General features: G+C 37.7%; 2 protein-coding genes and 1 long non-coding RNA gene across 4 annotated transcripts; 2 read left to right on the forward strand and 1 right to left on the reverse strand.

Moving 5' to 3' along the window:
• The first annotated feature begins 641 nt into the window (after nucleotides 1-641).
• LOC127944839 (chemokine XC receptor 1-like) lies at nucleotides 642-4,495 on the forward strand. Of its 2 annotated transcripts, XM_052541147.1 has the most exons (3): nucleotides 642-717; nucleotides 2,400-2,457; nucleotides 2,569-4,495. In XM_052541147.1, exon 3 carries the CDS (start codon nucleotides 2,677-2,679, stop codon nucleotides 3,658-3,660), a length of 984 nt encoding a protein of 327 aa, XP_052397107.1. In that variant the 5' UTR covers nucleotides 642-717; nucleotides 2,400-2,457; nucleotides 2,569-2,676; the 3' UTR covers nucleotides 3,661-4,495. The 2 variants fall into 2 exon arrangements, with proteins under 2 accessions (XP_052397107.1, XP_052397108.1); XM_052541148.1 differs by lacking the exon at nucleotides 642-717 and having other exon boundaries at nucleotides 2,325-2,457; nucleotides 2,573-4,495.
• A 7,135-nt stretch (nucleotides 4,496-11,630) lies between these two features.
• LOC127944389 (protein-glutamine gamma-glutamyltransferase K-like) lies at nucleotides 11,631-16,228 on the reverse strand. Its single transcript, XM_052540278.1, has 14 exons — nucleotides 16,080-16,228; nucleotides 15,258-15,754; nucleotides 14,932-15,123; nucleotides 14,550-14,801; nucleotides 14,316-14,434; nucleotides 14,014-14,121; nucleotides 13,757-13,934; nucleotides 13,531-13,669; nucleotides 13,248-13,440; nucleotides 13,014-13,167; nucleotides 12,588-12,872; nucleotides 12,267-12,427; nucleotides 12,039-12,175; nucleotides 11,631-11,849 (listed from the first exon to the last, which is right to left on the reverse strand). The coding sequence occupies exons 2-14, from the start codon at nucleotides 15,751-15,753 to the stop codon at nucleotides 11,702-11,704; spliced, it is 2,562 nt and encodes an 853-aa protein (XP_052396238.1). The 5' UTR covers nucleotide 15,754; nucleotides 16,080-16,228; the 3' UTR covers nucleotides 11,631-11,701.
• Nucleotides 16,229-17,383: 1,155 nt separating this feature from the next.
• Nucleotides 17,384-19,384, forward strand: LOC127944487 (uncharacterized). The gene is made up of 3 exons (XR_008150368.1): nucleotides 17,384-17,640; nucleotides 17,703-17,806; nucleotides 19,134-19,384. It is a non-coding gene; the product is annotated as an uncharacterized LOC127944487 (long non-coding RNA).
• Nucleotides 19,385-20,580: the final 1,196 nt, after the last annotated feature.

The following is a 20,580-nucleotide window of genomic DNA, read 5'->3' on the forward strand; positions in this document are numbered from 1 at the left end:
TAAAATATTTATCTTAGGTAGGACAATGGAAATTACATATTTTGAGTTTTAAAATGTGGGATATGGCCAGTGCGCTACTTTGGGCACTACTATAACCACCAATCATCCACACTATAGACCCCTGCTCCTCACCTCTGTCCTCTTTTTGGAAAACTAAACTATGGTCACCCTATTTTAAACCGCGCAGTGCTGCGCTCACACGAGGGCTTTAACGGTGCACGTTCTGGAGACTCCATCATTGACCTTTTCTATTTTCTTATGAAATTAATTGCAAAATACTTACTTGTTGATTCAGCTTTTTGGCCTTTGTAAAGAACACTCCATTTTTATTTGTTTTAGATAATATGCTCACTTAACATAGATCATCGAATCCGATTAGTCCGTTAGCATCTTGCTCAAAAATGATCGAAGGGTTTCAATATTTTTTAAAACTTTACTCTTCTGTAGTTAGGGTGAATTGCCCTAATGTGGGACATTTTTAGCATTTCAGATTTCTGTGACATATTGCGTTGTGTAACCAAAACATTAAATTTTCACCGTTTATTTCCTATAAAATGTGTTAAGTATGACAGTGTTGTGTATTGAGTTATGGTTTAACCTGTGGAGGGCGATGTAGCTGACATGGGAATGAATGTTTGGTACAAACAAAAAAGAAGAATAAAAGTGAAAGTGAAGCTAGTGTCCGGCTCTCGTCTGTTCTGCTGTGACTATTACAAGGTAAATCGTAACAGACAGCAACTAAAAAAAAAAAAAAAAAAAAAAAAAAAAAAAAACACCTGTAATTTCAAATTGAAGGCTTAATAGATCCTACTTTTAAAAGGGTCATTTTATTTCCTTCTTGGACAACCAACCAATCAAAATCTTCACACAAAAAAAAAAACTGTATAGCTAGCAACGGGGTCAGCTCTGCTTCCTCACGGAAATAAGTCAATGACATTGAATTAATAAAGCATAAAAAAAAAAAAAAAAAAAAGTTAAGAGCTTTTCTTCGCTCACAGTTGTTCTCAGATTGGTCCACACCCTTGATAAATGCAGTCGATACATACAAGTTCAGTAGATAAATACAAGTTATAGTGTTCCTGTAGCTCAAGTGGTAGTGTCAGGAATACACAGGATTCAATTGCAGGTAACAAAAAGTTTTTCGCCCCCACTGGGCATACAGGGAAACAAATGAGTGAGCACTAAGAGCACAGGGCCAAAAAGAAACCTCTCAGCGGGGACCGTTCCTAGCGTATTCCGTGACACAACGTCAAAGTCACACCGATCTGAGCGTCCTTGGAACACAGCGTTGAAGGCCCACCAAACTCCCCAAATGAGACTATAGAGTTCAGAGATGGGCTGGAGTCAGGTCTTGGGGATCCCAACAGAAAAGAGATGCCAGGGCTGGAAGCAGAACCAGTCAAGTCTGACAGGATGAGAGGGAAAGATTCCAGACAAACATTAAACAACTTACGACAGTCTGAGAAAATACAGCGCACGAGAGGAACTAAAATAGAGGAGAGCTAATGAGGAAAGAGTGGCTACAGGTGTGACAGAACACAGAGTATTAATGATAACGAGTGGGAGGGGGAAGAAACACATGAGCTGTCAAAACAAAACCCATGTGTTCAGAGACTAGGCACACAGACAACAGGACAAAAACACAGCAACTCAGACCTAGGTCATGACAGGTAGAGCATTTCATTAGCAAGTGCAAGATTGGGGGTTTGATTCCCCGGGAACACATGATAGGTAAATATTGTTAGCCTGAATGCACTCTAAGTCGCTTTGGATAAAAGTGTCTGCTAAATGCATAAATTAAATTTGTAATTTTACAAGTGCATCTAAAAAAAAATGTAATATCATGGAAAAGTTCTTTATTTTTTGTTATTTACATTATCTCAAAATGTTGAATATTCTCTCAAAGATCAATCAAAAAATGATTTACAAAAAATGTTTAAGACCTCCAAAGCAGGTTTGAACTCAATACTTGGTTGGGGTTCCTTTTGCATGAATTACTGCTTCAGTGTGGCGTGGCATGGAGGCGATCAGCCTTTGGCACAGCTGATGCGTTACTGAAGTCCAGGTTGCTTTAATAGCAGCCTTCAACTCCTCTGTTTGTCAGATATTACTTATCTACCTCATCACAATACCCCATAGATGATCAGGTCAGGTGAGTTTGCTGGCCAGTCAAGCACAGTAATATCATGGTAAAACACCCAAACCCCACCGAAAGGTTTTTTGTGTCAATGTTCATCATGCGTACATGTACGTAGGTTTGTTGAAAAAAAAAGAGGAAGAAAAATCTCCTCTTCAAGTATATAAATAGTGAAAACAGAAAACACACACCTCTACCACATATCTGATCGTCTGTCTGTTCAACAAGGTCAGCTCAAAAAGCCTTATATATTTCATTTCAGATTAGTTTGATTCTGAAGAGAGTTTATTGTCTTGCAAACTGACAGAGGAAAGCAACAGGTAAGAACTAAATGTTTAATGAACTAATTTGGTATGTTTAAACTGGAATAAATGTAGATAAATTGATTAATTTAACTTTTTTTCTCTTTCTTGTTTTGTCTTAATGAAAAGGCAGATTTTATCGACGTTTGAGTTGATTCTCCACATCAAACGTCGATAGGTTATAAAGAAACAAACCAGATCTGCTCTGACTGAAATAGTTTGCTGTTTCCGAACAACATGACTAATGAGACTGCATCATATGAATATAGCCAAGTCTATGAAGATGAGATGTGTCACAAAGAGGAGGTGGTGAAAGTCGGATCCTTTGTTATTCCGATCTTTTTCACAGCAGTGGTTGTGTTGAGCTGCATCGGTAACATCCTCGTTCTGGTCATCCTTGCACTCTACGAGAGCCTCAGATGCCTGACCAACGTCTTCATCCTTAATGTAGCTCTGTCAGATCTGCTGTTCACTTTTGGACTACCGTTTTGGGCCTCGTACTACATCTGGGGCTGGACATTTGGAGACGTTGGCTGTAAAGCTGTGAAGTTTCTGTTCTACCTCGGCTTTTACAGCAGCGTGTTGTTTTTGACTCTAATGACTGTTCAGCGTTACATGGCAGTGGTTCATCCTCTGTCTGACTGGGAGAGATGCAGAGGCCTTTCAGTCTCTCCTTTTATCGTTTGGATCCTGAGTGGAATTATTGCACTGCTTAGTTCACTTCAAAGCGAAGTCATGATAGAGTCTGACAACACGTACTGTGAATATGGCAGTGATAAGTGGAAATATGGCATTGTTTATTTTCAAAATGCTTTTTTCCTCTTTGCATTTGTAATCATGGGTTATTGCTATGGCAGAATGCTTCAGACAATCACCAAATCACGGACTAATAAGAGACACAAGACTGTTAGACTAATATTCTGCATTGCACTGGTGTTTTTTATTGGTTGGGCTCCATATAACATTGTCATGTTCCTAAAATCTTTGAACGTCCATCCATTCACAGACTGTGAAGTGAGCATTGGTCTAGATTATGCATATTATGCTTGCCGAATGTTAGCTTTTACACACTGTTGCTTGAACCCTGTGTTTTACGTTTTTGTTGGAGTAAAGTTCAGGAATCATCTAAAAATGATTCTGGTGAAGATCTTTAAAAAAAAAAACCTCAATTCCAGTCAAACCAGATTGGCAAAAAATCAGTCACAGGGTTCAATGTATTAACAGAAAACTCAAGTACTTTTACTGATTGCAATGAACTGCAATGAACTAATTTTAAAATACAGTGTGAATCATATAGAGATGCTGCTGCTATTTTATTATTATTATTATTCATATGATGAAGCTAATTATTTGTTATAACTTTTTTTGCGCCATTGCAAAGCTTCTGCCAATATATACAACTTTTAGATCTGAGTGATTAAAATGTAAATAAATAAAGTGCCACTTTACAGGATAATTCCTCTCTCTATCAAGCAGCAAAAACATTCAGTTGTGAGAAAATTATGTTCTAAATTATAACAAGTGTTCTTACTTCTTGTGGGTAAATTTCTCATTATTTGTAAATAAAAATATAACTGAATTTAAGTAATGAAAGAACCCCACCAACAAATATGTCATAAGTAATCCAGGAAATATTACAATATGAATTTAAAATATATCTATTCTTCTTCTATCTTTTACTGTATATTATGAATTTCATGTTTATGTCACTGTTTGTACAATTTATTAAATGGATAATGCAGAGTAAAAGTAAAATACTGCATGAGCATAAAATATGACTCCAGTTTATGCAGCTACACCCTCTTAAAAATAAAGGTACTTTTTGGCATCTATGGTTCCATGAAGAACCTTTAACATCCATGGAACCTTTCCATTGCATAAAAGGTATTTTATAGTGAAAAAAAGTTTATTGAAATATTCTTCAAACTTGGAAATAATTCTTGTTCACTCTTCAATGGCATTTGCTCTTGCTCCAAAATCTTATAGAGGGCGCAAAAGGATAATACATGTTTGAAGGACTTCCACATTTACGCACCGTTTCCAAACAGTTAAAATGACAAATAAATGTATACTCCGAAAGGTCCACAAGACGTGTGATTATATTACTGGATGCTTGAAACTGAACGGGAGAATGCACATTCTAAACAGCTTATTGTAGAGGTAAGTTAAATGCAGTTCTAATCGAATGCGCTGCTGCACGGTAACGCACACACAAAGAGTAACAGTAGCTCATACGTCATGTGCAGATCGCTCGCGCACAGAATCATTCACTGTCAACGCTGTTCTGGGATTTCTCAATAAAATAGCTTAGAAACTAAAAAAGTTCAAGCATATGTTTGTTTATAACTTAATCCCACGGGGTCACTTAGAGAGACACTACCATGTAGAAATAATTCACACACGCAATCGGGTGTTTTTCACAGCTCAAGACTTATTTGTTCATTAATGATGACATTAGCGACTAGTCGACTTCAACTTGACTTTCATCACATAAAAGTGTGCGCATGCACACTGGCTCATCTATCCTGAGAAATAAGCTTTTTATAATGCTATTTGAGCAAAAGTAACAACATTTATGATGTAAGGGTTAATTGCTGATTTCGAATTTGAAATTTAATCATAAGCTTAGTGAACAGTTTTGGAGAATTTTATATTCCCCCATTCAAAAAGATAGGAGCTGCACTTGGATGCCTGAGAGGCGTTTCAAAGATGGCCGCCAAGTCACATGACTTGTCTTAAAGAGACAATGGCCGCATCCAAAAACGTAGGCAGCTGACTTGCTGCCTCGCTGCGGTATCAGGCAATTACTTTGCTGGCAGTGTTTCTGCATGAAGGCACCTCATGAACAGGACATTTGGACAGGCTTCTGAGGTAGAGTAATGGTTTAATGATCTACAGCAAAATATAGAGAGCTTTGGTGATAACTAAGTGGACATCATTGCAGAAATATAAATTTCTTGCTAGAAGTGACATAAAAAGTGGAAAATGTTGATCAAAATGGGTATTAACCGTTACATCACAAAAAACAACATCATAAATACTAAAGACTTTAAATTAAGCAATGCCATCTTTAAATCAATTACAAAGCGCCACAGGAAAAATGGAAAAAGACAACAGCATTCATCACCCTTTTATCACTGAGTCTGACATGGAGAAAAGAAATGTAAATTTACCTGCGCACTGTAGATAACCTGTAATATTATCCATATCTAAATGGTCTTTCATGTGGAAGGTATAACATTTGAGTTTAGGGACATGTCTTCCATTTAAGTAAAAGCAATTATGTTTATGGAGGCCAAAAGTAGCCCAGTCATTAGATAGCTTTAGAGTTTTTGTGACTGGGTATTTTATGCAGAAGCCTAAGTAATAAATGAAAACACTATCATAAATTCAATATCTTTCACTTCCTTGCTCAGTGGAGAAAAGGAGAGACATAACGAATTAACAGAGGAGTTCACACTTCCATATTTTGTTTAGAAAAATAAAAAGAGGCATGATTGGTATGATACCAGTTATAAGATCACATTTATAGACATTTTAAGAAGGATATGAAATACTGGTTAAAAATGTGTTTACAGATTTTTTGATCACATCCAGTCATATATTCAACATATACTGTATGTCCATTTAAAGATGTAGCCTACTTTTGCAAAGATGGATGTCTAGGAAGCTAAAATAAAATTTATTTTTCTCACACTGGTCTTGCACATACACATTAAATAGATTTCCTGTTATCTCTCAGCTCAATAATCTCTTTTTAGAGCGTATTTATCAGAGTGCAATAAATAAACTTCTCAATTCATATCAAGGCAAAGAGTACATATGTAACTATTTTTGTATGATTTTGAAAGTTGTAAATTATTTCCTGCTTCTACGTGTAATTTCCCCCCATTATAGCAAATGAAGTTACAAATCAAGTGACAATGATTTTGATAAAATTATTAAATTCGTAAAATTCGTAGCTGTTTAGCCTACTGGAAAATGTGAGCACAAGTGACTCTCTTATAAAACTATAGAAGAGAATACTAAAATTCAAAAGCATTCAGTTGAATATCATGTTCTAAATTATAACCGGTGTTCTTCTTCCCTTTTGTGTTTGCTGAAGTTTTAAAGTTTTTGCATATAAAAAAATAACAAAGTATGTAATGAAAGAAGCCCACCAACAAATGTGTTGTCATTAAATCATAGAAGAGGTGACACAGTTTATGTTATTTGGGCTTTTTGCTCATGAAAAAAAAAAAAAAAAAAACAGGTGTCTGGTCTGTCATTAAAGTAGAGCAGTAACGTCAAGTGTAAAGACCACAAAGCCACTTCAGCTTCCTCTGTGAAAAGAGTCTGAGGGATGATTTTCTTATTCACAGCACTCAGAAAATCACTATGCTTTTTTTAATACATTGACTTGACACGTTCGTATAACTTACAGTTATTGTACTTGGTTGATCTATTAACATAGTTCATGAAACTGCAGTTCATTTCAGATTTTGGTCGTCTGCATTGGTCAATGTATGTGCTTTTCTAATCACCACTGTGCTCTACAAGGTCAGTATCATCAAGAATTCATATATATATTCATTTGGTTAAGGCAAGTTTACACCAAACATTAATAATGAACAATACTGCACAACATGAAGAAGGTCGTTATTCTGAACACGTACAGTAAAGTGGAAAACCTATACTGCAACACCCCATCAGTTGTATTCAATTCTGTATTGCCACCTGTTGGCACAGTTATGTAATGTACAGAACAACTTTTGTTATGTCGGATCACTCACGAGAAAATTAAAGGGATACAGTTCACAAGAAAAAAAAAAAAAAAAAAAAAATAATAATAATATATATATATATATATATATATATATATATATATATATATATATATATATATATATATATATATATATATTATTAAATACCCCTTAAAATTAATTTACTTCACATTTCTTTGTAATTATTAGTCAAATTTACAAGCAATTTCTGAGTAATAATTATTTCAACAACTATTTTTTTTCTGTATAAAAATCCTTTCACATTATAAAGATTACTATGTTTGACAAGAAAACACTATTTAAGTCTTTCTAAAAAAAAAGTCTGGTCAAATCTGATCTGGCTAGTTTGCGACTCCAGAAACAAAATGAGCAATGAGAATTCAATTGACAAGAAGTAGGCCTAAAACTATAGCAACCTGTTGTGTTGCAAAGAGGAGTTGGTGAAATTTGGATTCATTGTATTTCCATTTTTTTCATGTGTGTGTTGAGCTGCATCTGTAACATGCTTATTCTGGTTTTCATGGTGCTCTACAAAACCTGAAATCCCAGGCCATGAGTTTTTCCTCAGTTACTCATATGAATTACTAATGATTTTTAAATGCTATGTGAATAAATGATTATAAAAGGACAAGGGAAACCATAAAAATAAAAACAACACATAATTTGCACTTGAAGATCTAAGGATCATTCACAGGCATTACTTGCATTAATGGGCGTAGGTTTGGTCTCAGCTTTGGTGGGGACACCCCCATACAGCCCCCCCCCCCCCCCCCAAATTCTTTTGTTGTAAGTTACCAGTGATTTAATGATTTCCTTTTTTTATTTCAGACTGTTGGCAATACAAAATATCACAATACAGAAGTGAATCTACTTCATCTCGCTATATTGTGCCCTGACCCCGATATACCATCCGGTATACTGCCCCTAAAGAGCTAGTATAACTGTATAATCTCATAAATGCACTCTCAAAAAATAAATAAATAAATAAATAAATAAACACCTGAGACTGTGTAATGCTGAACAACCAAACGTTTATTAACATAAATTATTATGTACATTAGTATTTACAATAACAAAAAAATACAAACATAACAAATCTAAATAAATAAATATAATAAACTTTTTGAATTATAAACACTATTTACCCTAGAGTAGACTCACGTTTGTGTTGACTGCAAGATTCTAAGTTAAGGTAAAGGCTAATTGACATTCAGTTACTTGCTAACGTAGTATTCTATTATCCTGGGTAATACTATCACCAGTTAATACTATTTTCCACAGTAGAATATGCAATTGAAAGCCTGGTCAGTCACTACTGCTAGTTTATTTGTGTGGCTAGCTAGTTATTTTGCTTACTTACACTACTCTGACTCTGCTTTATGAAAAAGCTTCTTATGTCCCTTTTCCATAAGGCATCTACAAAGTAAAAAAAGGGGCAAAAAAAAAAAAAAAACGGAATATTAAAATGTTTTTACTCTGGCCTTTGTATGTGGCAGAGAGACAGCCCTGGTAACCTACTGTCGGCGTCGTCAACATGCGCGCGCGCACACACACACACATACACACACACACACAGCGCGCGCATCACCCGCTCGCTGCTAGTGCAAGCACAAAAGTAGTCCCGGTCCGCGCGTATAGCCTGTCAGATACCCCTCCGTCAATCAAATTACAGCGTTTCTTGTACTGTCGTCATCCTGGCCGTTAGAATCGATCCAAATAGCAGTGCAAAGATCCAAATAGCAGTTTTTGTTAAATAGTGGTGGGGACAAATTTGTCATCTCAAAATATTGATAGGGACTAGTACCTAGCGTCCCCCCCTAAACCTACGCCCATGCTTGCATTACTTGCTGGAACTCCCGAAATGACTCAAATGATTCGCAAACCCCCTACGAATTCTCGAATTGATTCAAATAATCCGCGAAGCCACTTCGAACTCCCGAACTGATTCAAATGATTTGCAATACCCAAATTGACTCAATGATTCGCGAACCCGCACCGAACTCCCAAACTGACTCAAATGATTCGCGATCCTGCTCCGAACTCCCAAACTGAATCAAATGATTCGCGAACCCGCTCCGAACTCTCGAATTGATTCAAATGAGCCGCGAATCAAGCCACTCCGAACCTACGAACTCCCGAACTGATTCAAATGATGTGCGATCCCCAAACTGACTCAAATGATTCGCGAACACGCTCCGAACTCCCGTACTGACTCAAGTGATTCGCGATCCCGCTCCGAACTCCCGAACTGATTCAAATGATTCGCAATCTCCAAACTGACTCAAATGATTCGCAGACCCGCTACCAACTCCCGAACTGACTCAAATGATTTGCGAACCCGCTCCGAACTCCCGAACTGGTTCAAATGATTCACGCTCCATTCCCCGAACTAGGAAGAATTAGGAAGCGTGCATTGTGATGGGTTCTCTGAAAAGCGGCAGCGCAGGCAAAGGATCAAAACCTCTATTAAAACAGATGTCCAAATGAACATACCAGTACACTAAAAGCATGTTCTTGACCATGGAGAGGTGGCGGTAAGCTCAAGAGCTATATTTGGAAGTGGTCGGTGGTACCGGTGCGTACCTGCCACTTAAAGCACTGTATATATATATATATATATATATATATATATATATATATATATATATATATATATATATATATATATATATATATATATATATATATATATGCTGTTATTTTAAGGGAACTTTTTAAAGAATAATTGTATATATATATATATATATATATATATATATATATATATATATATATATATATATATATATATATATATATATATATATATATAGCCTATATATATATATATATATATATATATATATATATATATATATATATATATATATATATATCAGGAGAAATGGGCAGGATTCAAATGCGGGTTTACACAAGGCTTTATTTAAAGCAGAGGAGTCAGAGCAGATGAGTCACGTTCACTGGATTACTCGTAGTGACTGGATGAATAGTCGAAGCATCTGAAACACGGCCGATGAGTAACACTCCACGGCAATTCGTATGACCGCTGAGACCGGAGTGATGAGGACAGGAATCTTCCAAGAGCTCTGCGCTTTGAAAGAACAGGGGGCAGAGAGATCAGCTAACACATTGGAGCCTGAGGACGAGACACGACAAAGGTGAGTGCTAAGAACTGCTAGAAGATCCGAGCTATTGAAACGAGTAACAACAGTCTGACAATAGGCAGAGAAACACAGGGAATGATAAAGGTGTAAAATTAGAAGAACAGAAAACAGGTGGCGAGCAATCAAGGTTCACAACACAGAAACAAGGAGGGCGGGGAAAACTCAAACAGGTAGACACGGTGAGCTGACAAGTGATAAACACACACACACCAAAAAAGACAGGTGATTAGCCCCGAGACCCGACATATATATATATATATATATATATATATATATATATATATATATACAATTATTCTTTAAAAAGTTCCCTTAAAATAACCAATATTTTTTAATAAAGCTTAATGGGAACGGGTGAGCTTAAAGGGTACCAATAAGTTGTCACCATGGAAAATACTGATGAACTTCTTGTGTTCCCTGCCCCAGTCCTTAAGACTGTATATGGTTTCTGTTTTCTGTGTCAGTTTTTCCTAGACTCTAGACAATCTCTGCTGTGGGTTCCCGATCAGACTGTTCTGTCGTGGTGCTCTTCTGTTCCACCATGGTGGGCTCCTGCTCCTCCGGAGTGTGGGGGATTGAATTTGTTTTATTAAAAGAGGGGAGGACTCATCCCCCATATCCCCCTGTATTCTACGCCCATGCATCCATTTATCACTGTCCCAGCAACTCCCCAGAAATAACAAGTAAAATAAGTACAAAAAAATCAGAACAAAAATGGGGAAAATATGATAAAAAAATTTTGTACTTATTTTTCTGTTATTGCCGGCAGCAGCTGGCACCGTGATAAAGATTGCGATCGACAGGTTGTTGACCACTGGTCTACAGTATATTAATATTCTGAGGTTTTAGAAACAAGCAGTCTGCAAAAGTTTGGATAGTTGTGTATTAAATTCTATGTTATGAAAGTATATAAGACAATAATGTACAGCATAACATGACAAGAGGAGTAAAGGGTCATTTTAATAGATCCCTCTGAATATCACAAACTGACACAGTTTATTATGCTGGATTCTTTTTATTTGTATTTTTTTTTTATTTGAGCTACACAGGACAGAGTAACCAACACCATTATACAATTACTTCAGCTTTTAAATGAGGAAAAACTTGTAAATTAATATTCAGAATTACATTTATAAGCTTTCAAACTCATAAATGGCAATTTCCAAAAGACTACAAAAAAAAAAAAAAAACAGAAAAGATGAAAAGACAATATTGTCTTGCATAAAGCATTAGTGCATTTGTCTGCAATTGTCTACTGCAAATCAATTCAGTGTGAACGTTTTCTATTCAGTGGAGCCATGACGTTTCTTCTGTTTTGGTTGTTTGATTGGTTTAACAATGCTGTTTGACAGCAATGTTGGAGAATCCATGAACCTGAGTGAGCTGAGGAGAGTCCAGTGAGACCAGAAGTTTCTGTGGACCGTGACACGTGGGAATAAACTTCTCTGTCAGGCACACTGTGGCATTCCCTGCAATGTCACTGTGAAAGAAGGAAAGATGATTATATTACTATATATATTTATTTTTTATTATTATTAAATAATCATAAAAACTGTTTAGCAATATATATTGAATTTACCATTATGTTCAGCAATCATAATTTATATAATTACTAATTATTAGTGCAAAAATAATTAATTATTTTATTGAGTAATTAAATCAATTTTACCCATAGTTGACAACTCTTGCATGCTGCTGTCCAAGTCCCACAAAGCGGAATACAGAGTTCTTCAGGACACGAGGCAGTGGATTCTGGAAAGTGATTTTGACTGGCACTTCTTGACCCAAGACAGCATCACTTACAGGCTGAGAAGAAGCACATACAAGACACAATTTAACACTAAATAATTCCAACCAATCAAAAGATTCAACAGTTAAACTCTAACTTTAAACTCACAGCGACAACAAGATCTGGTGTGCGCAGTCTGAAGTTGTACTGGGTGGCCAGAACCTGCTTCGTCTGAGCCACGTGTCCAAAGAGGTTGAGCATCAGTGAGGTGTGATCCACCAGGTGTTCCTTATACTCGTCATAACTCAGGGTCCATTCCAGAGCTCTGCCTATTATAGCAAAAATGACAAACACTGAATGAATACTCATGCTTTCATTACAAGTCTCTTTACCCATAAGCTGCATAAAGCCAACTGGGTGGTATCATGTATTGCAACTCTATCACTTCTCACATTCAGCTTTATCTTTTAACTCTTTATGATTTCTTACATTCAGAGGGCTTGAGCTCGATGCATGTCTGGTCTCTCTTCAGGAAGGTCTTCCTGACTCCGGTGTAGTACGTGGCTGCAGCCTGGCTGTAGAGGGTGACGCTACGAGGTGAGCTGCATTTGTTTTTAAGATTGATGTAAAGCAAGGCATCCTTGCCCACACATAGTCCATCCTCTTTCAGGCTGACTTCACAGACAACATCCTCAGGACAGGGCAGTGGGTATGTGCATCTTCTCAAGCCATGACGAAGAGCTGTTTCCAAAGCAGTGCTCTTCTCAGAAGAACCTGATCAATTAAAGACAGAGTAAAACGGACATATGATTGAATCCCAGGAGAGATACCAAACTTCATCATTTCTAGAAGCCATGGTTCAAAGTATTAAGGGGCTAAAGCAGATGTTTTAAGTGAAATGCTTGTGGGTTTTACCATATGGGTGTTTGTAGAAATTTGTGATGTCTACACGTTGATCTGAGCCGACAGCTTTGGTACTGATGCAGTGACCTACTACATCCTTCTCAATATGAACAACACCAAAGGTCCCGTCACATCTCCGCTGCCAGTAAACCTTATCATTGTTCACCTAGAGCCACAACAGGAATCAGAAGTTATAATCGCTGTCTGTAAATTGTATGCAATGGTAAATTAAAGGAAATAACGCACTTCTGCGAAAAGGAAGGGCACATCATGCTTCAGGAAGACCTGCCCGCTGCGGATCGCAGCAACAGAGGTGGGACCGCAGCGGAAGAAGCCCTGGCTGGTCAGTTGAGGAGTGGAATCAACCACCTGCCAACCTCCAAAACCAGATGGCAGGTCTGGCCGAGTCATCCAGGCCTCATTCCACACATGGTAGTTCCTACATGGAAGAGAAGAAGACAGATCTAGAAACACTTCATGGACATTCAGAGGAACTCTTGGTGACATTATAAATGGTAATGATACTTACCAGATTGGATCACGGTTCATGTGATCGATCAGCTGAAATTTCTCATCCAAGTAGACATCAGTTGACAAATGAACATCAGTGTCATGAGCAGAACAGAAGTTTGAAACTGGACGAGCAGGAACACCCAAACACCTCAACACTACGAGAAAGAGAAGAACAACAAAATAATTACATCTGTAATCACTTTCTCAAAACTTCTTCTTGTCCAGTCTGCAGGAACTCTTACGTGTGTTGGTGACTCCAGCAAAGGCCAAGCTCTGTCCATACTTGACTGGCGTTCCTCCACATTTGTAGAACTGTTTCAGGATGGCACTGCTGCTGCACCAGGATGTAGGAGCAGTTCCATCTCCATAGCAGTGTGACCAGTTACCCACCAGCACACCACTGCCTTTGCTGGCAATAACCTGATAAGGAAAGACAACTGAAAATATTATAGAAATACTGAATAAAAAAAGTGTTGATAAGAAGGAAATGAAGACTCACCATGTTAGAAACCACTCTGGAAATGTTAATGGGGCTTCCCCACCCTGAGCAAGGTGTACAGCTCTTCTCCAACACATACATACACGCAGACAAGATTCCCTTCTCAAACTAAGAATCACAGATCGCAGAGGAAGAAAATTAGATATTGTGTAAAAAAAAGCCTTCATTCTATATTGTGCACTTTTATTTCTCAAGTATGGGAAGGTTAGGAAAAACTAGAAACCATAGCGGTGCCTTAGTCTCTAACATATCATGAACATCGTTGAACGTTCGTAATATATTAATGAAATCTTGGCTCTTACTTGACCAAAGTTCCATGTTTTGCAGCCAATCTGCTGCTTAGTTCCGTAGTAGATTCTGCCCATGTCATTCAGCACATACTCAGCTCTCTCCGCCTCATCACTCAGGTACACACAGTCATCTGATGAAGAGAACAATGGACTTTAAATGGAAAAGCATTTATTTTCTTTCCTCACTCTATTACATTTTCATATTTAGGTTTCAGTTGTTATATTAAAGTATAATAAAACACGTACCTTTACACCAGGGGTTGAACAGCATGTAAATGTCATTTTCAGGAACATAAGGTAAAGTGAATCTTCCTCCTGGACAGTGTGTCACGACACTGAGCTGGTATCGTCCAACACAAGCAGTCGGAACAGAGTTCACACACAGTTTGATTCGGTTTTGGGCTCGTTCCACAATCTTTGCCCCCCAGCAGTCTTTCTTGAATTCTTCCACAATTGGAACGATCACATAAGTGCCGTCCCGGATGGATGGGATATGACCTGTTAAACATACAAAACAACAAGAGATTCCAGTGATGGTAGAAATGCTGGTTCAGCTCCTCACATGTTCCTCCTCTACATATGTAGATACAGTTTATTCTCTGTTGTCTTGGATCATTTAGAAACTAACCTAGTTTGAGCTCCAGGTGAAGCTTGTCACAACTGGGATTGAAAGGACGGCACAGATCAACCCACATGTTGAAACTCTGTCCTCTGCGGACGATGAGATGGTCATCAAGGAAACAATGTGTGTGATGCTCCTGACGATTCAGTCCGGTCCTGCACTTGAGAAGGTCGACTTTACTCACCCGGAGGACAGCATCTGAGAAAACATAAAAGCAGAACACAGGTAACTGGTTATCAAACAAATAATTCATTGAGTTATTATGAGTAAGAATAACACATTTCCCATCATACACTGCAGGACAAAGATAAAGAAAATGTGAAGACTCTTACTCTCTGCTCCACAGACTTGCGTGCTTGTACAGTCATCCACATAATTCTTGACGACGACTTCCTTTGTGTCATAATCATGGCATTGAGCAACAAAACCGTAAGGATTAGCGTATGAAGTACCGCAAGGATAATCATATGAAGTACCGCAAGGATAATCATATGAAGTACCCCAAGGATAATCATATGAAGTACCCCAAGGATAATCATATGAAGTACCGCAAGGATAATCATATGAAGTAGCGCAAGGAGTAGCATATGGAGTAGTGCATGGGTTAACACAAGGGTTAACATATGGGTAGGCATAAGGGGTAGTGCATGGGTCAGTGCAAGGGTTAACATATGGGTAATGATAAGGGATAGTGCATGGGTTAACGCGAGGGTTGGTGTGAACCGGTGTGTAGTATGCTGGTTTCCTCCAGTTGTACTCCTGCAGTTTAATGGCTGGGAAACGGCCAACGCTGCAGAGGTTTTTGTATGGGTTGTATACAAAAGGCATGCTGGGCAAAAAAGAAAGAAATGAGAGTCATGAGTGTGATCTGTAATTGGTCAGTAGATAGTTAATAATTCATAAATTAAGTCTCTTTGTTCTTAGAAATCAGATCTCCAGTTTCTTTTTAAGCTGCAATTACTAGACAGCAAAAGACATATCCTTACATGAAACATCAGGCTGTTCCCCCAAAATTTAACTATATAAATTTCATACCAGTACAATACTTTTTAAACAACTCTTGATCCACAAAACTATGAATTCTAGATGTCAGCTTTCTAATAGAAATTAATAATTTGAAAAAGTTTCAAACAATGTCTGAGATGATTACTTACATGGATGTTGTCCTTGTCTGTTCAAGAGAAACTGAACTGAAAACTGCTGCAGAAAGTGAACAGTAAGTCCTGCTTTAACCAGCTTGTGGCTCGTTCTGTAGTTTGTCTCTACAGCAGACGGGATATTTATACTACATCTCCATCTCCACCCCATCCACAGCTCATAGCTGAAGTGTGAATAGTTGTCCTCTTAAGAAAGCCATTAAAGGATTTTGAGTCATATTCATTTAATTGTTTCTTTTAGAGAATTAATGGGACAAATTAACATCTTAGTTGAGTTGTTCTGAACTTTAATTTTAGATTAACATCTATACCAGAGATTAACAAACAGGGTCATTAAGAAATATATAGACACATGTTGCTTAAAAAATGTTTCTGATATCTCAATCTCTGAGAGAATGTTAATGTATATAGCGATAATTAAAATGCAACATAAACATTAAGTAGTATATACATTCTCTGCAAGTAAATTGCAGCATTGTTAAGAGTCTATTACTCTTACATTTATTCTCATGATTGTCAGAACAAGGATGACTCTTTGATATATGACTGTTAGTCAGTTATTAAATAGAATGACTCATAAAATTGGAAAGCAGAGAAAATGAATATGAAAATTATCATGCAAGAGAATGTATTTATTTAATTTTCATGTTTTATTCTTTAATTAAATTTAATACAATTTTTGGAAGTATGGAAGCTGATTTCATAACTTCAAATCATTATGCACCTTTGAATTTATAAACTTTTTTTTTATAAAAAGCATTTTCAAGTATGTCATGATTTTATTTAATTTTTTAGGGACAATATAATTGTTCACCAACCCCAACCTGAACCTTATCCTCCACCCAGAAGGCGTATGAGAAAATAAGTAGAAAAAGCCTTTAATATGACCAATTAAATTAAAATGACCCAAATACATCCATAAATCAACTGTTCAGCACATTATTAAATGAATAATAACTCTGCAAAGGCTTTAGCAAATCTATATAACTACAGTGTGTCTAGTAATTCTTTTCAAACTTGACAGAAAACAATGAAAAGGACAATATTAATTTATTCAGTATTAATTCAGTCCGACCGACCATCCATCAATCCATCCTTTAATCCAGTTCAAAATCAATCCATGTCAAAATGGATTTACTTAAAATGTCTTTGTGTGAAATAATTTTAGTTCATTTCTTCCTGACAATTATCTTGTCAACTCAAACTTCAAGAGAAAATTAAGAAAAGTCAAGGGATATATAAGTTGATTGTGTTCTAGGAGAACAATTATAGTCTACTGGCAGCAGAGATGTGATGGGAATTCTGGTGTTGAAAAATGCAGTTGGTTGCTGCATCAGCACCAAAGATGTCAGCTCAGACAAACTGATATCACACACCCCTCAAAGATTCATGAGGTGAAAAACGATGATCTGGGAGTGAAGCATGCCAGAATTGTTAGCTGTGGGTAAGATTAATTCAACCTGATCTCAAGCAGATCTGTGACTTGTTGGGGAAGCAGGCCCAGCTGAGCGGAGAGTTCCACTGGAAACATCTCAGGCTGATGCTCACAAGTCCGGGGGTAAGTATACAGTGAGCTGCTAACACTCCCACCACCTTTACTCCATGTGTTTCTCTGCACAGGCCCTATGCAGCCAGGATGCAATCTACCCAGGTCTCCTTCACTCCGTTGCAGGCCACCACGTACCCTGGGTGCACCACCAGCGGAAGCGGCAAGGAGGCCCCAGGTGAGGACATATCCACCTCCGCCACCGGTTTTTGATATATCCACCCAGAACCATTTCGCTCTCCTCCACGAGATGGAACGCAATGCTGTGATCGTCAGAGACTTCATCATTAAAGTGCACACTCACTGGTTTCTAGTTGCACGTGTTCTCTATGTTTCTGCACAGAAACTCTTGATCCTGAAGGGTGCAAGAGCATTTTGCACATGAGGGTTAACAACACCAAGCTGCGGCAGACAGAAACACTGAAAAACGCTATGATACCAGAGCAATATCCATTCTCTCAGGAAATCCTCAAAAGATACTCTGAATCTTGAAGTGAAGTGACATTCAGCCAAGTATGGTGACCCATACTCAGAATTCGTGCTCTGCAATTAACCCATCCAAAGTGCACACACATAGCAGTGAACACACACCCGGAGCAGTGGGCAGCCATTTTTATGCTTCAGCACCCGGGGGTTCGGTGCCCTGCTCAAGGGTATTGTCATGGTATTGCTGGCCCGAGAGTCAAACCCACAACCCTAGGGTTAGGAGTCAAACTCCCTAACCACTAGGCCACGACTTCCCCACTTGAACGCAAATGCAGAAAAACTAACATGGAAGTTTTTAGAATTGCACGGAAAAACAGTATGTCCAGGTATAGATAGTCTCTAAAATCTGCCAGGACCAAGCATATCCGCAAACTTCTTGCTTTATGTTGGAATGCAGACTTAGAAGTGTGTTACCGGCACCTGTCCCTCAAGTGGACCATAGGAGGAGTGTCAATGGTTCAATTGAAAGAATGGGGTGGTAATGCACTTATAAGTCTGGAATCCACCATAAAGCAAGAAGAAGAAGACACCTCATGCTCCTGCTTGAGAGAACAGCTCAGGAGGTGGTGCTCAGGAGAGTTCTAACAGTTCGGACATTGTCTGAATCAGAGGTAAAAAGCCATTAAAATACTGTTCAGTTTCTTGTACAGACCGATCGTTTTGTGTCTTTACACATCAATGTATCATCACGAGCTGCAGGGTTTAATTTGGCATGTTTTTTTTTGGTTTTGTTTTATCGTATGTTTAAACCAGGATTCCCATCCAATTACATTATACTATAAGTGATATACTGCAATGGTTTGAGTTAAAAATCTTGGTTTGTGTTCTACTGAAGAAACAGTGTCACGGCTGGAAGAACCGTTGTCTCATTTTGATCTTGGGTGGGTAGGGTCTGGTGTTTGTCTCATTATCACTGATTGTTTTATGTGGGCCTGACCGCTATTTGTGACATCAGCGGCAGCTGTGATTCATTTCCAGCTCACTATTTATTGCCCTGTCTTTCGTCTTGTGTTTGTCAGATCGTTGTTGCAGTCTCCTGTGTGCGTGCCTGGTCTTTTCGTCCTTCATAGTTTCCTGTGTCACTAAAGACCAATGATCGCTCACTCTTGTTTCACCGTGGGACCATCTCAGTCCCTGTGTCACGCTCTCCTGCTGTCTGTTTCTGGACCTGATCCCTGGCTATCGGAGTTCTTACCCCGTATTCACAGTGTGACCTTGTTTACTCTCTGATGTTCTGTGTTATCTTATTTCATTAAACTTATTGAACTTGCATTTGCTTCCGTCCCTTTTTGCTGTGACAGTCACCTACATCTTGGATGCCCTTGGGGTAAGCAGATAAACATTACATTTTCATTTTGGGTGTACTGTCCCTTTAAGGTTTGTTGCCTATTACACACAATAATAAATAAAGGCTAAAGCAGGCTACTGAAAGATCCTAAGTAGGGTTAATTGCAGGCTGGAGCAATGGGCATGGAGAAAGGTCATGATTGGTCGACAAAGCTGTCTGTCAGGGTGTGGGAGTAGGATTAGGTCTGGGCTAGGGGTAGTTTCTGTTGTATGTTGTACTGATTCAACTTTCTACATGTCAATGGCTTAAGGCTGCAGCTATCCCTGTCTCAAAAGAATGGAAAGGTATATTCCTGAAATATATTTTTAAATCTATTGGTATATGATATTCGAGTTGAAAATAGATTTTACTGAGCTTCACAGTTTACAACATATATTTAGTACATATTTAAAATACATCTTGGACAGACTATTTATTTTTATGTTTGTTATCGTATGGGAAACTTTGAATATTTTTAGCATTTTAAAGCCACTAACCCAGCAATTATATTCCACATCTGTTAGGTATTTTTTACTGTTTTCTCTCCATATTATGCCACATTCCTCAGGGTTAAGAAGTGTAATTATTCATGTCAGGATGTGTTTTCAGCAACCTTTTAAACGTTCAAAGAACTAACTTACTAAATAAAGTTTAAACATTGCTTAAACTTACAAAAACTTACAAACCTTATAAACATGAATCTATACTGTAATGCTCAACAGCCTAATTAGAACCATAGAGTTGTTGTTGATTTCATGATCATTTCATCCACAGATTCATAGTACTGCAAGAGAAAAACTTTTATTGATGCAAGAGTGAGGACAGATTATCAGTGCAGCTAAAAGGAGTAAATAAATCATTGAACACAACCACATATTGTTATTTGGTAGGTTGACTAACAACATGAAGCAGTTGAAGTTGTGTATTACTATAATAGTTCAATACTTTATCTTAAAATATGTGCAACTACAATTTCATCACATAATTCCAAAATATTACCCCCATAAAAACAATGTCTGGCATAAATCATAATAAAAGCAAGTTCCTAATATTAAATGCACCCTTTGGTTAACCCTTTATATGGATTACATATCTAAAGTTCTCTTTTTTTAACTCTGCAAATCAATCCATGTGAAAAG

This window comes from Carassius gibelio, chromosome A23 (genome assembly GCF_023724105.1).
Source record: "Carassius gibelio isolate Cgi1373 ecotype wild population from Czech Republic chromosome A23, carGib1.2-hapl.c, whole genome shotgun sequence".
NCBI lineage: Eukaryota > Metazoa > Chordata > Actinopteri > Cypriniformes > Cyprinidae > Carassius > Carassius gibelio.